The following is a 14,241-nucleotide window of genomic DNA, read 5'->3' on the forward strand; positions in this document are numbered from 1 at the left end:
GGATTACCCAATTTTTATGAAAAAGTGAAAAAGTAGTTGCATTATGAAAAATGTTCCTCGGTCGTTTTGCTGAAAATGCACATTATTATTTAAATGAGGAATTATTTATTAGTCTATGAATATATCGAGTGCGATGCGGGTGCAAAAAAATCAACGACGGCGGGCACCACGACTGTTTTCCTGCGACGGCCATCCACCTTGAAGCGATAGGTACGAGTCGAATGGCATTGACGGATACGTGCACTGAGACTGTCATGGTGACGTGAACGCAGGCTCTCTTCGCTGTACCGCACATGGGCTTGCTCGATCTCTTCGGACCGAGTCAGGAATCTCAAAGAGTGACAGATTCAATGCCAGCCCTGTCGTCTCGTCCTCATCACCACACTCCCGAAGCCTTCCAAGAGCCCGTGGACCTGAATACAGCATGGAGGTATTTTCGCCATGACCTCACATGCCACAACGACGCGGGTACCATCGTTTCCATTCATCCTGTACTCTTGGGACTGACTCTGAGGCGTACAAAGAAACCGCCCTCCTTGACGCACCGCCGGCCGCATTTACATTATGGACCCCCAGATCCCTGGAGACCAATCTGCTTCACCTATCCGTTCGCTTGGAGGTTCCTTGTGCTTCCAAATCCATCTCATCGCTGCTGTAGCACGGCATTGTCGAACACTCCATCTTGGGGATGTTGGCGCCAGGATTTCATCTGGTGTTGCCTTGCATCAAAGCCGGCTCAAGTTCGCATGCCACTGCATGTGGTATGTGCGTGCGCATCGTCGATTTGGACGTGTACTTGCGTATCCAGTACGGAGAGCTCTGTTGACCTGCATGATTCACCTGTCATGGCTGCCATACGTAGTCACGTCCACGCCACCGTTGGATGTCGTGCCGACCGCCACGGCGTCCGCGTGTTTGAGCGAGTTTCGTGGTGCGGATGTTGTGCTCGTGGTGGCGTCGTCACGATTCCGACTGCGTAGGGCGTTGAGTCCACCAAAGTACACTTCGACGTCCATGTCGCTCCTTTTTCTACGCCAGGACGTTTTTTCCATGCTACGATTTGTTCACGTGGCTGAATCAAGCGTTGTGGTGTCTGAAGTCCAACCCCACAGTGCCGCCGCCGTCGCCGGCATTCGACCAGGCTTTCGCATCGTTCATGTTCGATACACTGTGTCTTTACTCCGATTGAATATGCAATATGCGGTAGGTGGATGACGTGAACGTAACAAGTGTGCATCAGCTGTGGACGCGTTTGACAACGACGTCGGAGTCGTTGTATGTATCGCTGCACTTTCAGGAGAACCTTGTGGGGGACTTGTACCAAGTGACGTTGCACAATACGGGCAGTATCGCCGACTGGAGTCGGTGTGGAATCAAATGCAGGCGGGTGTTTGACATGGTGTTTGTCACGGAATCCAAGGGATATGGCCAGCATTGCGGCATCTCCCGCGGCAGCTACATCGTCGCCGTGAACGGTCTGCGTTTGCATGATTCCTCTGCATCAACCTGGATGGCTAAGCCAACTTGCAGGAACACGCGTGCCGTTCATGGGATTTGAAGCCCTCACCGAGTTTATCGCTGGAAGTCCGCATTACCGCCTCCCGCTAACGCTGGACTTGCTGGACTCTAGCAACCAAGACTCAGTGATCATTGAGACCGAGCGCTTGCTCATGACGGCATCCCTGTCGGTGTTTCACATGGCGAAAGCCACAGAGCAGCTCCGCCAACTCTTTCTGACCGTCCATGAGGCCATGCTCGTCCCGCTTGGCCTCGCGGACGTCGTCGACACTTGTGGGTTAGCTGCTCTGGGCAACGCAACACGAAATGCGATGCTTCCTTTTCTCGCCGCCACGCGGAGTCCAAGTGCGGCGGACATGGTCCGTCTTATCAAGACGCTCAAGAGCCGCTTTCGCCAAGCATGTGTCCTCGGACCAGTCGTCATCCAGTTCACTTGCATCGCGTTGTTTACATGCTGCTTCGTCGACGACAAACTCGTGCACCGTGAGGCATGCCGACCCCTCCCATCCCATTCAAATCATTCCCAACTCTCTTGCGCTAGACAACGTGGTCATTCCGTGAACTCGTCAAAATTCTCCCCCTGAACGCTGTGTTGTTGTACGCTGCGCCGCTTATCAACCGAATGAAGACCAGCGCGTACGTTTTCCTGAGTGTTTCTCACGTCTTAAGAGGGTGGTGCTCCAGCAAATCGATTGTGCGCCTGGCGTCCATTGGCCTCCTGGCAGAGTTCATCCAGCGGATCCACAAGAAAATGCTCGCAAGGGGACACGACCACCACGACAGGAGGAGGGTGATGCTGGTCGACATGGAAGATCTGCGGTGGCGACACCAAATGCTGGAAGCAGGCATCATGTTTGCCGAGGTAACGTAGCTCGACGACTTTGTTCGTGCACCTCTGACGCGGACGTTCTGCATGTTTTGTGCTGTACAGTTGAGCACAGACATTGACCCGTCTGTGTCGTGTGCCGCGCGGCAGTATTTACCGTCCATGGTGGCTGACCTGATGCCGATTGACGTAAACTGGGGATGGATAGTCCCGTTGATCGAAGTGCTGTCAAAGGCGCTCATGCCGGATGGGCGGCTGGATGCATTGTACTTGTGTTTGCAACTGGCGCACCACCAACCGATGACGGCGTTTTGGCGCACACGACTCGCGGTCGTGTTTGCCGGTCTCGCCAACGACGGCAACGACTCGATTCGCAAGGCAGCGGCCGAAAAATTCGTTGACGTTCTGGCGAAACTTAACGTTCGGGTGGGTGGAGTGGATGAAGAAGCACAGTTCAGCCACACGACCATGTAGGACATCTCCGATGCGTACGACAACGCGCGGTTGGACTCCTTCAGCCGACGCGCGAGCAGTTCCTGCCTGGTAATGTCGGACGTAAAGGAGCATCCTGCGGCCACCGAATCGGCCTGCGGGTCGGCCGAGAGCAACATCTCGGAAGTTCGAAGGCGGTGCATGACTGTTGACGCAACGGGTGAGTCCCCGACGGCAGAAGACTCGACGCATATTCTCTTTACGCTGTTGGATGCGTTTACCAACCTCCTGCAGGTTCGACATCTCAGTAATTGTCGAGGGCTGTGATCTCACGCATCGTGACGTCAGGAAGCTCCACTGGAGATTCAGAAAATCGCATGCCGCAACGTGCGACCGGTCGCGGCCTTGTTTGGCCGGGACATTTTGTGCAAATTTCTCGTGCCGGCTATTCAAGACATGATTGTGACCGATATGCACGACTGCAAGAACCACGGCAGCAGTGCCGTGTACGATTCGGTCCATCACGTGCGACGATCTCGACCGATTCGCTCGGCTCACGGGTTTGTAGATATTGGCGAGGGAGCTATGCTGTGTGACGACTCTGCTTGCTGATGTCCCCGAATTCATCATATCGGACATCTTGCCATTTCTCGATCGCTTGTTTCGAAATACAGGCCACACGCATGTACAACAACTCCCCCCTCCGCCGACCCCTTGTCGTCACGTGTCTGCGTTAGATCCTCATTGAAGTTCTTGAAAATTTCGATTCGCTGGGCTTTGTATGAATTTTTTTCGTCCCGATCGAATCCGTCGTGGCTGACGACACGCGTTTGGTTAGGCGCTGGGAAAGCCCCACTTTCTCGAGCACCTGGCGCCACTCCTCGTGCACATTGTCGACGCGCCCGAGTGGAAATTACGCGTTGCGTTGGCATACAACTTTGCCCCCCTCCTTCGGTGGCTCGGTGTCGACGAGTTCATGGAGATTTTCCAGTCCGCCATGGAAACGCTCAGCACCGACGGCGTGTACCAAGTCCGTCGTTTGGCCTACGATGCGTGGGTGGCGCTGATGGAGAGCTCCACGTCCCATGCGAACGAAGCCGCGTGGAGAGTCGCCACATTCACGTTTGTAGGAGCGACGGCCCGCGACGGCAATCACCATCTGCGGATATCGTGCCTCCACTTCTACGCTGTACGTGCTTGAGAATGGAATTGGTTTTGATCGCGCTGTTCGTAGGCTGTCTCTCACATGCTTAGCACTGAGGAAATCGAGAGCGAGGTCGTCCCTGTGCTATCATTGTTTTGCAAGGTGCGCGTGCATGTACAATTATCGGAACGACTCGATCACACAGATGACACCAGGACCCTGTTCCGAACGTGCGAGTCGTTGTCGCCCGTGAACTCACCAAGATGTCTCTCCCGCCGGCGCACCGCACTGCGCTGTCGACGATGTTACAAGGAGATGCGGACTTGGATGTCAAGATATTTACGAGCCTTCAGAACAGCGACAACTAACAAATCCTGGCGTGCGGAACCACGGCAAGATGTAGATTCGTGTAAAACTCCCCCCACCGACGTAATATCTAGAGTGTTCGTGTTTGGCGGGTCGCCTGGACGGCGGAACAAGCAGTGGTCACAATGTTCCAATTGTCATGCATATCTTCTACTCGCGGGCGCGCTTACCACTTGGTCAACTTGTTGCGTTCGTCGGCCAATTCGGTGGCTTCAGCCACCTTGTCTTGCAAGTAAAAGTTGAATGGCTCTTGGATGTTTTGGATTTCTTCAGGCAAGTACGCGCGCTTGAAGCTCAAGTCGGCGGCACGAGACAGACGGCGGGTGCGGGCCAAAGACTGGTCCCGGTTGAGCCAGTGGACAGCACGCTGGACTTCAGCGGTTTCGACGAGGGCATCGTCGTAACGAAGGCCGAGCTGACGAAGCTGCTTCGCCACGCTCTTCTGGTACAGCTTGGCGATTTGTCCGAGCACCATCGTTTCTGGGAATACGACCAGTCAGTTCCTTCGTTTGTGGCCTACAAACCACCAAACTGAAATTCCAAGAATTTTGTCCAATCATTTCACGGAATAATCTACCTCCAGCTCTTTATATCGCTCGTGTTTATGCCGTTTCGACTTGCTCGGCGAAATATGACCAATCAAAACGCTGAATTGCATGTATTTTAGCCAATTGGTACTCGAATCGTTCCATCGGACAAATCGAGTTGGATGCGCCGCTTCGCGTCGACCGGCGAGGCCATATTCAAGATCTCCCAAAGAGATTTTCGTTTGAAAACTCATCGAGAATGCCCAGCCAGTGCCCGAGCGCTCGACAAGGGAACGGAAGATTTGATAGGTAGCACAAACCTCACATGACACCTCAGCTCCCATTCAAACGAATGCACACTGGTTCAGTTGGCAAGACTTGCATGATCTTGCGCATGCGAAGATCGCCGTGGATGCCTCGTATCCATGGATAGGTGGTGGCGTACTTTTCCACGACATCACTCCACGCCATGGTTGGCAAAACTAGCTTGGTAAACGTGCCAGATGCGTGTCGTCGTCGAATGTTGTCCAGCATCTCTGCGATATCTGTCAAGGAACACCTTGAGGAATTCAACGCACCTGGCGGTGTTTTCCCGGCGCCGTGTTCAGACAGCTCTCGGCACCCGTTGAATGAGACCACCGACTGCTTCCACATGATGGTCGTCTCTTGATCTTCGATGCATCGTTGCGCAAAGGATGTGAGAAAGCCAGGGGTCGCGATGGGGTGCGTCATGATAAATCCAGCATTGAGGATGCCTTCCGTGGAAATTGTCGTCGGCGGTACCTCGGCCACGACGAAGGAATCCCTAAGCATCACCACGATGACTATGAGCCAGGAGGCATATCAATACGCACTCCAAAATTGTGTGCGACGAGATCACGTCACTGGGGAAACTTAGATGAGCCAGAGTGGCCGGTAGGTCCTCTCCACTAACGAGGCGTACACGGGCAGCACCCCACGCCGCGGTGTAGTCGGGCGGCGCACCCAAGGTCGTGGGCTCGCCGTCTTTCGTGGCAAGTTTGTGCTTCTTCTTTAAGCGGTCCGTTTTGTCATCGTCGCTTTCACTGTCGCTGTCAAATGTAGTTCGTTGTACCGGTTTGACGGTCGCTATACATTCAAACGCATCCATGAGCACGACCAACGCGATGAACATAGGGGTACATGGAAAGCAATGCAGGATATCAGCAACCAATTCAAACACACTTGTGCCGGCTGCCACAAGGCACGCCGACGAGGGGACGGGAAGGAGTACAACAATGGGCGTTGTTGTCACTGGAACACGAAACGCAACGCAAGATATTTGTAGCTGCGTGGAAGGCTCGGACACTTGAGCGAGCAAGCTACATGCATCTTCGACCCTGCGAGGCCGCTCACTTAGTTTTGGTGAACGCACACGTAGCGGTCATACCTCACGTCGCACCATCGGCCCGCAGCATCTTGACTCAGCACAAGCATCGTTGAGAAATCCACCAATCCGATGCGCTGTCTTGACTGTTTGAGAATGAATGATCTATTTGGAATTTAAATGATGAATTCGAAATTTTATGGAAAAGAATCCCTCTTTGCTTCTGTGAAGTGAATGCACATTGCGCAACAAGCGTGTTTTCATCGGATGGTCGTTGCCGAAGGAATTGTTGCCGCCTTGGAGCGATGGCGCGCGACTTTGAACTACTGAAATCGGCATTCCGTCGACAATACTCAAGCCAGTAGGACCCTCTACCTACAGCTCCTTGAGCTTCTTGCGTTTGAACTGTTTGACTTCCATCGAGGTCGTCGCGATGCGGGTGGCCCGTCGTCTTAGCTTTATTCGGCAGCCTCTCACAAGTCGCAGTCCAGTCAACCCACCAAACGAAACCTTGTTCATCCCCTTCGACCAACTTCTCGCCGTGGGGCGTTCGTCGCTCCTGAGAGCATTCACCTTCGGGACCAGTCGGCTTGTTACTCTCGCCTGGCGCTCCTTGAAGGAGGCACACAATACTGACCGTCGACACAATTTAAAGGCTGCCAACTCAGCCATGCTTGGGTGTTTCCAGCCCAACTGCAAATGCATGGACAACATCATCCACGACATCGCATGCGCAGCCATCCACCCGGAGAAGCACAGGCATCGACTTCACACCAGTTGGCCCAAGCTCACGCCTGGATTTTTCTCCCTGTTTCGTATGTCAGCCAAAGCTTCGTACTCATAGCCTTTGTACGGTGCACGGCAACTGCAGCCGCATCCTCATGTCATGCTGCGAACGCCGTGTGTGGGACATTCCACCGTTCCTCGAACGAGGGCTTGCCCGTCTCGACGCGGATCCTAACAAATCCAAGACATCCATGCGATTCCAAGTTGCCCAAACTGAACTAGCACCATGGTGCTCAACGTCGGAGGCAGGTGTTGGTTCATCCAGTCCGGGTATGGGCGGCGTACGACTACTGCTCGACCATGCTGTCACTCAAGTGAGCAACGATCGAAAAAAGCTAGTGGTTCGCAAACTAGGCACAAGTTCAAACACCCGCAGCGTCCCCTCCAGATTCAGATTCCATCCCAAGTCCTGGTGGAAACGGCCTATGTTACTTGATTTAATGTGTACCGCACTTTCAACAGAGTTGGCGCGAGTGTCGATGCGGTAGCAGCCTACTGGCACGCCTCGTTGGTCGGGTACCTACAACGGCTTGCACGAAGCTGACTTCCGTCTAAGAGAGCCACCACCACAGCGAAGTAGTGCTGTAACAAGTTTGATACTTTGCTCGCTTGCCTGGATATTCTTTCTACCTTGCAACAGCACCATCATCAGCTCGTCGATCCGACTTTGATGGGTATCGTGTGCCATGGGGCAACCCCTGTCGTATCAAACTCTTGCCGCATCCAGTCCTCCAGAGAGGCCACCTCACCGAGTGCCTTCAGCTACTACGCCACTCGAGGGTTTTAAAGTTGCCAACCCCATGCGCTCCCTACAAGTCTGAGGGAACTCTCGTCCACACTCAACGCCATTTTCAACTTGGACGACGCGTTGTTCAGTGTATTTTTCACTTATCGCCGTTCCCCAAATGACTTGAGCTCGGACAACCGCATAAATCGATGGTAAATAATGGGATTCAGCCGGCTCAGTCGCGCGGGGTTGACTGCAAAGCACACAAAGAGCGTCTTGACCGTGATGTTCATCATGGTGGTCGCGGCTTGGCACACGAAATACCCCACGAGAAAGCTCACAATCGTGCCGTACACGCGCAAGTGCGAGCCCACGAGCACAAGATTGCACAGCGTGCCCATCATTCCTGCACAGCCATTTGCGACAAACAGCAGGAGGCGGCTGGACAAGTCGTCGTCAACAATGGCTTCGATGCCTCGGTCTTGCATGAGCGCCCACGCGTCCGCCGCAGACCCCGCGAACGAGTGTCCAAATCCAGCGACGAACACCAGCGAGTACTTGTGGTATAGTTGAATAAATGCTTCAATAGACGAAGCGAACGGTCGCACGACGACGCGGAGCCATCGGTACGAGTCGTCGCGCTTTGCCATGCGGAGGATATTCCACAGTAGATGCGCGATGGGGCAGAAGATGGCGGCAAGGCAAGCTGAACCGAGAGCGTGGCTGATGGACATGCGTATGTAGTGCAGCACGACCACATGTGCCGGCGCGACTTTGCTCTTCGAGCCGCTGCCGGTTCGTGAGTCCAGATCCACAGACGATACCTTCGACTCGAGCACTGCGCGTGGGGACGCAGGGACGGACGCTGCATCGGCGAGCACATGGTGGGAATCGTGCGAGTTGTCCCAGTGGTGGTACCAGTACATGACAGTGCCCGACACGAGCAGCGAAATCAACGTGTGGACAAGGTGCGACGTCCAATAAAAGTGAAAGAACAGCCAGAGGAGGTTGAACGACCAGCCTTCGTCGTCGCGGACGTCAGCTAAGAGTTGTCCGCACCAGAAGGCCCACATTGTTCCGAGCAGTAGGATGCCCACGACGGCGACAACGACGCCGCGCAGATCAAGGAGCACCTTCGCGACCAATTCAAACACCACCGCGACAAAGTCGAACCCAAGCCTGTTCTTTCGCGTCCACACAAAGTCGGAAAACGCGATGAGTGCCACGCCCAGGCCAAGGAAGAAGCCACCCCAGGACCCACTGAACACGAGGACGAGCGCGAGTGGCGCAAGCCCCACGAAGGACGAAATCGTGGAGAATCGGATGTAGATATCCTTGGGGAGGTAGAAGAACACGCAGATCCAAACCAAACTGTACAGCGCACCCACAAGAACCATATATCCGATGTATGGCACTCCGCGATCTGCCATGTCGTTGACATGGTGTGGGGATGGTGCCGTCTGGTTCGCAATGGCCGCTACCTTGACCATACTTCGATGCTCGATGGTGGCTACAGCAATGACGGTAAGGAGGGTTTGCAGTGCGTAGAGGCCCAAATATTTTGTGTCCTTGTTCCACAGCGGCACGGACAATGTCGGGACGAGCTTCTTGCCATGGCCGTAGATACTTCTTGCTGTCGCAACGTCGAGTGGGATCAAACTCGCGCTGGATTCACTTGAGGGGGAGGGCAAGTTCTCCATCTCTGCTTCGTCGGGGATCGACGTGTCATGTACGGGGATCGACATCATCATGTTTCGTTCCTCCTCGGCCTGCGTCGGCGGTGGCGTCGGTTTTTTTCCATCACACCCAATCACACGACTTCGAAACACTCCGGATATGAACATCCGGATGTTTTGCAATCACTTGAGGCAAGTTTGCACGCAGACTGGCCGGTTGGGCTGGAGTGGCTTCAAAGGGGGACGCCGGCAGTTCATCGACCGCGGCAATGTGCATCCCAGTGTTCACAGGTGAAAATGTTTGCTTCTTTGTAGGTTGCATTTCTTTCGTTACACCTTGGTTGGGGCATGTGTGCCCACAAAGTGTCCCTCCGATAAATGTCCTCCATCTTTGGACCACGCTATCGGCACTCAATGATGGTGCCTGGTTGATCCACTGCATTCCAGTCCTGTGTGCGAATTAGGTGTTGGTCGTGGGGGATGAGGGGTGCGTCAGGGCGGGATCGATCAGCGAACTTTTGCTAGTTAATTGCACGCTGTGTCAAGTAAAAGGGAGCAGAGTTCCCAGCTCCACATGTGGGGTCATCAAGACTGTTCGTTGGCATTCGTCCCATACAGAGACCGCAGGGGCATAGCTGCATCAGCACACACTCCACACTACCCCCAACTCTTCCTGCCGCCACCGTCCGAAATAGATTTCGTCTCGGAAGAGGCAGCAAGAACAGTCGTGAATGATGGTGGGAATGTACCAGCACTCTACTTGGATATGTGTCCACCAATCAAAGTGCGTCATACCTAATTTTAACCAATCCGAGTCGAGAAGTCAGCTCGTTCCGCGTCTGTATGGAAGGTCTCGGCATTCGCCCAACAGAATACAAACTTGCGCCCAGGCGAGGTACGTGGCGGCGCCGCCGTCGGCGCGGATCCATTTCGCAATTGCGGTCGCCAAAGTTATCACCTCTTCTTTCTCATGTCTGTAGAAGTCATGTCGATCCGAGGCTCCAAGTTCGCCTCGTCCAACCCACGCACGAAGCGGAGCAGCGTGCAATCGTTTGCCCGATTGACCTCGCTAGACTACCAGGATGAAATGATGGATGCTTACGGCGGAAGTTACAACTACGACTACGGCATGTCCGTTCATCATGAATCGATCCAAACCATGGCACAACAAACGTCGGCTGCCTTCAGCGAGGAAGAGTCGGAGTCCAACTTGAGCATGCTCATGAACGCCTTTCCTGAAGTCGACCCGTTGGTTGTCCAAGACGTATTCATTGCGAAAAACTACGACATTTGTGGCACCGCAGAGATTCTCAGCGGGTTGTTGCCGGCAACCACAGGGGCTGAAGTGACCGTTGCCACAACTGGAAACTCCGACACAGAAGGTGACGACGATGACGAATGGAGCTTCCACGATGCAGATGACGATATATCGTCTGTGGCCTCTGTGGATTGGGTTGTCGTGCAGGAGGAATGGAATGACGATGAGTCCAAGAACGTAAAGTCGTTCGGCCGGTCGTATAGCGACGTCCTCCTGGCCCCGCACAGCGGTCACCGACAGCCATTTCAGAGCTTGTCGGCTCCACAACCCGCTGCGCCTTCTTCATTGAATTCCTCATCAACCAAAACTTCAAAGGTCGCTGCGGAAGACCATCAACAATCTCTTAGCGATGACTACTACGGCATCAAGGAATACGGCGAGCGCGCTCGCTTGGGGAGACGGCCCTCTAGCCACCCCAAGGCGAAGGCCAACAGCGGCAAAGCAGCTGCGGCCAAATAGCAAAGACGTACTCTTGCTGGTATGTCGTCCAACGGAAGGCGACGATTGTGTGATGCCGTGTATTGCGGCGGCAAGTACTGTGATCCTTGGCTCGTGGACAAGTAGTATTTATTCGTGACGTACTTGTGTACGCACATATACTCTTTCTAAGTCCACGGCATTCGTTGATCGGTACATTCGACGAGTGTTTCCCAGCCAGTTGTGGTATTTGTAGCCGTCGACAACATAGCCACCGTCATCACCGCCTACGCGAGAGCATGTCGCCGTCCCGCAATTGTACTTCGAGGGTCCGGGCGACGGAAGACCGTACTTTGTGCACAAGATACGACTGAGGCGATTCGGTCGTACTCCCGTCAGGGGAGGTTTGAGTGGTCGAGGAGCCATGGCACTCTGCGAGTCAACGAAGGAAGGGGCCACGCATGCAAGCATTGCCTTGGACTACTCACAGGCTAAGAAAACTCGGCAGCGACTTCATGGTATTGTAATTTTAAAATGAGCGTTATTGTCCTGCGCTGGATGTCTCCCGACCCGAGTTCGCGACGGAGGAATTCAAGTCAACACGAAGGCAGAGATAAATAATACGAGCATCAATGCTGCTGGAACCCTGCTTTGGTTATTGAAAGGTTTCATAGCTGCTCCGCTAACCACAGTCAAGAAGGCGCTTATTCTTCGTCAGCATCGTCGTCCTTGGCGTTGTGGATGTTGAAGTAACGCAATTCGTAGGTCGACTTGTCGGAAGCGATCACGTGGAGGTAGTCGCGCAATTGCTGCTTCTTCAAGTACTTCTTGGTCAAGTACTTCAAGTAGCGCTTGGAGAAAGGAGCTTGCGCGGCGATGTGCAACTTGGTCTTTTCGCGGGTGATGGTGATCACATCGCCCAAGACACCGGTCTTCCCGTTCACCTTGATGCGGTCGTGCAAAAACTTTTCAAACGAGGCCACGTCCAACACTTGGTCATCCACAGGGATGGTGGCGTCGATGGTGAACTTCAACACAGTCTTCTTGCCGGCTTGGGTCTTCTTGTTCTACAAGCAAGACAAACGGTCAACACCGTGCGCGCACTTGCCAAAGCACAGTGCTGCTGCAGGCGTTCGTCGTCTCCACTCGGTCCTAGACTCTGGTAGACACGTCCATTCCCTCCGCATTCTCGGACGCGGAGAGAGCGTGGATGGTTCATGTCGGTAGTGCAGTCTAAAGCCCGAGCAGAGAAGAGAACTCTGCAGCTAGCTTGCTTCAACGGCAGCATTCAACTTACAGCGGGGGCCATGGTTCTGGATCAACAGCAAAGTTTGAGAATGATGGCCCAAGTGGTCGTGGTGGCGCTGGCGCTTGTGCACCAACAAATCTGGTGGCCCCTACCCCTGTGCGTATACCGAAACAAAGGTAAAGATTGGAGCATCGAGTGGCATCGAGGTAAAATTTACGTGAAAAACGCGTGAATTTGTATGGGCGAATTTGGCTATTTTCGCCAATTTGTCGTACGTGGACGCCTTCGAGTGGATGATTGGATAGGAGCGCGGCGGTGGGCGATGGATCATTCTTGTTTCTGGGCTATTACCTTAATTTGATTCAAGAAGATGCGCTACGTTGCTGCTTATTTGTTGGTTGCCCTCGCCAAGGAAGACGTCAAGCCCGCCGATGTCAAGAACGTGTTGAAGTCCGCTGGCGTCGAAGTCGACGCGGAGCGCCTCGAAAAGCTCTTCGAAGACATCGCTGACAAGTCGATCGACGAAATCATCGCGGCCGGCTCGTCCAAGCTCGCCAAGTTCGGCGGCGGTGGCGCTGCCGCCCCTGCTGCCGCTGCTGCGGGTGCTGCTGACGCCCCTGCCGCTGGCAAGAAGGAAGAAAAGAAGGAAGAAGAAGAAGAAGCTGACCTTGGCGGTGGCATGGACATGTTCGGCGGCGGATCGGACTACTAAGCGCCATGCGTGCCATGCAGTCATTCTCCAGCGACTGGGCTCGATGCTCCTCTCTCCAACATTGTGTTGGCCGCGCCATCAGAATATAGGCACTTCGTCCAAATATTGTGCAGGTGATTGAGTAACACAATGATGTAGCCGTAGCGCAATCATCTCTTCTCCCCGTGTTAAGAGTTGCTCACGATACGACCCTCACTGAATCAAACACCCTTTCGACTGCTTGCGCATGTCTGGAGCCTTCACGTCTGGGTCGTTCTGCTCGTGGTTGATAATCGTGGCTTTAACAGCGGGCGACGTGACCTCGACCTCGGGGCGGGTCACGATCACGCCGGCCAAGTCGGCTGCAAGTTGAAAGAACGTCGAGTTCACCTAGGTTGGACACTTGAGTAAGGTCGACCTGGGGGCAGAAAAAGTCGGTGATTCACTGCACTTGATCGCCAGTCTTGGCCGACAGCAAGTAGCTCTTCATGTCGTTCTCGTCGGCGAACTGTTTGTGCTTCGCGGCCTTCACCGTGCGGAGATGGTTCAAGTCGGCTACGGCAATACCCCTGTGACGGCCGCTGGATCGCCGGTTGTGGACGTACATTTGTTCCCACACAAGCCAATGTAAGGCAACTTGGACTCGCCAAACGTGCGCTGGACCAGTCGAAGCCAGTCCTCTAAGTTCTGAAAGCTTTCGTAGTTTGTAATGTCGTATACAAGGAGCACGGCCTAGAGGAGTCGTCAACGTGGAATGAAGAGCGTCCGGGACTACAAACATGAGCGCCAAAGATGTAGTTTTTGAGCATCTTGCCCCCAATCGATTGCCCGCCAATGTCCCATATTTGCAGCGCCACTTGGACGTCGCCTGCCACAACATGATGTAAGGGCAAGCTTGCCCCCATGCATGCACACATGTACCTGGAAGCGACAGGCGCTTGAGATAGAAGTCGAGTCCAATCGTTTGCTTGTACACGTTTGAGAACGAATCCTCCGTGTGACGCATCGCAATGGAAGTCTTCCCAACAGCCCCATCACCCAAGATGATCACCTGTTCATAAACATGACGTTTGCGAGCCGAAGCAGTCGACCGACCTTGAACTGAAGCTGCTCGAGCTCGTTGTCGCTGCCGTCCTTTGCTTCCGCCATGCCCACTGTGTCGTTTCGCAGGATCCGCAGCGTGAACCGCGGTTCACTCCGGTCACTCTACCCGATTAAG

The 14,241-nt window shown here is 54.1% G+C and overlaps 9 protein-coding genes across 9 annotated transcripts; 3 read left to right on the forward strand and 6 right to left on the reverse strand.

The window, feature by feature from the left end:
• Window positions 1-143: 143 nt before the first annotated feature.
• On the forward strand, window positions 144-4,789 carry H310_01283 (hypothetical protein). Its single transcript, XM_008864348.1, has 18 exons — window positions 144-210; window positions 273-468; window positions 525-619; window positions 659-807; window positions 863-931; window positions 981-1,158; window positions 1,208-1,475; window positions 1,531-2,006; window positions 2,060-2,154; window positions 2,203-2,380; window positions 2,450-2,770; window positions 2,819-3,070; window positions 3,125-3,301; window positions 3,345-3,461; window positions 3,514-3,555; window positions 3,615-3,965; window positions 4,011-4,082; window positions 4,136-4,789. Exons 2-18 carry the CDS (start codon window positions 294-296, stop codon window positions 4,286-4,288), a joined length of 3,168 nt encoding a protein of 1,055 aa, XP_008862570.1. The 5' UTR covers window positions 144-210; window positions 273-293; the 3' UTR covers window positions 4,289-4,789.
• H310_01284 (hypothetical protein) lies at window positions 4,181-4,809 on the reverse strand. Its single transcript, XM_008864349.1, has one exon. It carries the CDS (start codon window positions 4,759-4,761, stop codon window positions 4,453-4,455), a length of 309 nt encoding a protein of 102 aa, XP_008862571.1. The 5' UTR covers window positions 4,762-4,809; the 3' UTR covers window positions 4,181-4,452.
• Window positions 4,810-5,146: 337 nt separating this feature from the next.
• H310_01285 (hypothetical protein) lies at window positions 5,147-6,275 on the reverse strand (the record flags this gene model as incomplete). Its single annotated transcript, XM_008864350.1, has 4 exons — window positions 6,222-6,275; window positions 5,668-6,171; window positions 5,392-5,618; window positions 5,147-5,358 (listed from the first exon to the last, which is right to left on the reverse strand). Exons 1-4 carry the CDS (start codon window positions 6,266-6,268, stop codon window positions 5,147-5,149), a joined length of 990 nt encoding a protein of 329 aa, XP_008862572.1. The 5' UTR covers window positions 6,269-6,275.
• Window positions 6,276-6,401: 126 nt separating this feature from the next.
• On the forward strand, window positions 6,402-7,560 carry H310_01286 (hypothetical protein). Its single transcript, XM_008864351.1, has one exon. The coding sequence runs from the start codon at window positions 6,592-6,594 to the stop codon at window positions 7,000-7,002; it is 411 nt and encodes a 136-aa protein (XP_008862573.1). The 5' UTR covers window positions 6,402-6,591; the 3' UTR covers window positions 7,003-7,560.
• Window positions 7,561-7,770: 210 nt separating this feature from the next.
• Window positions 7,771-9,468, reverse strand: H310_01287 (hypothetical protein). Its single transcript, XM_008864352.1, has one exon. It carries the CDS (start codon window positions 9,420-9,422, stop codon window positions 7,833-7,835), a length of 1,590 nt encoding a protein of 529 aa, XP_008862574.1. The 5' UTR covers window positions 9,423-9,468; the 3' UTR covers window positions 7,771-7,832.
• A 774-nt stretch (window positions 9,469-10,242) lies between these two features.
• Window positions 10,243-11,451, reverse strand: H310_01288 (hypothetical protein). Its single transcript, XM_008864353.1, has one exon. The coding sequence runs from the start codon at window positions 10,961-10,963 to the stop codon at window positions 10,658-10,660; it is 306 nt and encodes a 101-aa protein (XP_008862575.1). The 5' UTR covers window positions 10,964-11,451; the 3' UTR covers window positions 10,243-10,657.
• A 137-nt stretch (window positions 11,452-11,588) lies between these two features.
• H310_01289 (hypothetical protein) lies at window positions 11,589-12,490 on the reverse strand. Its single transcript, XM_008864354.1, has 2 exons — window positions 12,380-12,490; window positions 11,589-12,149 (listed from the first exon to the last, which is right to left on the reverse strand). The coding sequence occupies exons 1-2, from the start codon at window positions 12,389-12,391 to the stop codon at window positions 11,787-11,789; spliced, it is 375 nt and encodes a 124-aa protein (XP_008862576.1). The 5' UTR covers window positions 12,392-12,490; the 3' UTR covers window positions 11,589-11,786.
• A 121-nt stretch (window positions 12,491-12,611) lies between these two features.
• Window positions 12,612-13,279, forward strand: H310_01290 (hypothetical protein). Its single transcript, XM_008864355.1, has one exon. The coding sequence runs from the start codon at window positions 12,702-12,704 to the stop codon at window positions 13,041-13,043; it is 342 nt and encodes a 113-aa protein (XP_008862577.1). The 5' UTR covers window positions 12,612-12,701; the 3' UTR covers window positions 13,044-13,279.
• On the reverse strand, window positions 13,161-14,200 carry H310_01291 (hypothetical protein). The gene is made up of 6 exons (XM_008864356.1): window positions 14,118-14,200; window positions 13,944-14,073; window positions 13,802-13,890; window positions 13,628-13,754; window positions 13,474-13,577; window positions 13,161-13,412 (listed from the first exon to the last, which is right to left on the reverse strand). The coding sequence occupies exons 1-6, from the start codon at window positions 14,169-14,171 to the stop codon at window positions 13,236-13,238; spliced, it is 681 nt and encodes a 226-aa protein (XP_008862578.1). The 5' UTR covers window positions 14,172-14,200; the 3' UTR covers window positions 13,161-13,235.
• Between the last annotated feature and the right edge of the window lie 41 nt (window positions 14,201-14,241).

The sequence above is a fragment of the Aphanomyces invadans genome, assembly GCF_000520115.1.
Source record: "Aphanomyces invadans strain NJM9701 unplaced genomic scaffold supercont1.2, whole genome shotgun sequence".
Lineage (NCBI taxonomy): Eukaryota > Oomycota > Saprolegniomycetes > Saprolegniales > Verrucalvaceae > Aphanomyces > Aphanomyces invadans.

Excerpts from the sequence above, each read along its gene's own strand:
- H310_01283 (XM_008864348.1), top strand. The coding sequence starts at position 294 with ATGGGCTTGCTCGATCTCTTCGGACCGAGTCAGGAATCTCAAAGAGTG. Across the intron at positions 2,155-2,202 it reads AACCGAATGAAGACCAGCGC|CAAATCGATTGTGCGCCTGG; the intron begins GTACGTTTTCCT and ends GTGGTGCTCCAG. Across the intron at positions 3,302-3,344 it reads TGTACGATTCGGTCCATCAC|ATATTGGCGAGGGAGCTATG; the intron begins GTGCGACGATCT and ends ACGGGTTTGTAG.
- H310_01284 (XM_008864349.1), bottom strand. The coding sequence starts at position 4,761 with ATGGTGCTCGGACAAATCGCCAAGCTGTACCAGAAGAGCGTGGCGAAG.
- H310_01286 (XM_008864351.1), top strand. The coding sequence starts at position 6,592 with ATGCGGGTGGCCCGTCGTCTTAGCTTTATTCGGCAGCCTCTCACAAGT.
- H310_01287 (XM_008864352.1), bottom strand. The coding sequence starts at position 9,422 with ATGATGATGTCGATCCCCGTACATGACACGTCGATCCCCGACGAAGCA.
- H310_01288 (XM_008864353.1), bottom strand. The coding sequence starts at position 10,963 with ATGAGGAATTCAATGAAGAAGGCGCAGCGGGTTGTGGAGCCGACAAGC.
- H310_01290 (XM_008864355.1), top strand. The coding sequence starts at position 12,702 with ATGCGCTACGTTGCTGCTTATTTGTTGGTTGCCCTCGCCAAGGAAGAC.
- H310_01291 (XM_008864356.1), bottom strand. The coding sequence starts at position 14,171 with ATGGCGGAAGCAAAGGACGGCAGCGACAACGAGCTCGAGCAGCTTCAG. Across the intron at positions 13,755-13,801 it reads ACTACATCTTTGGCGCTCAT|GCCGTGCTCCTTGTATACGA; the intron begins GTTTGTAGTCCC and ends CGACTCCTCTAG. Across the intron at positions 13,413-13,473 it reads CGGCCAAGACTGGCGATCAA|GTGAACTCGACGTTCTTTCA; the intron begins GTGCAGTGAATC and ends TGTCCAACCTAG.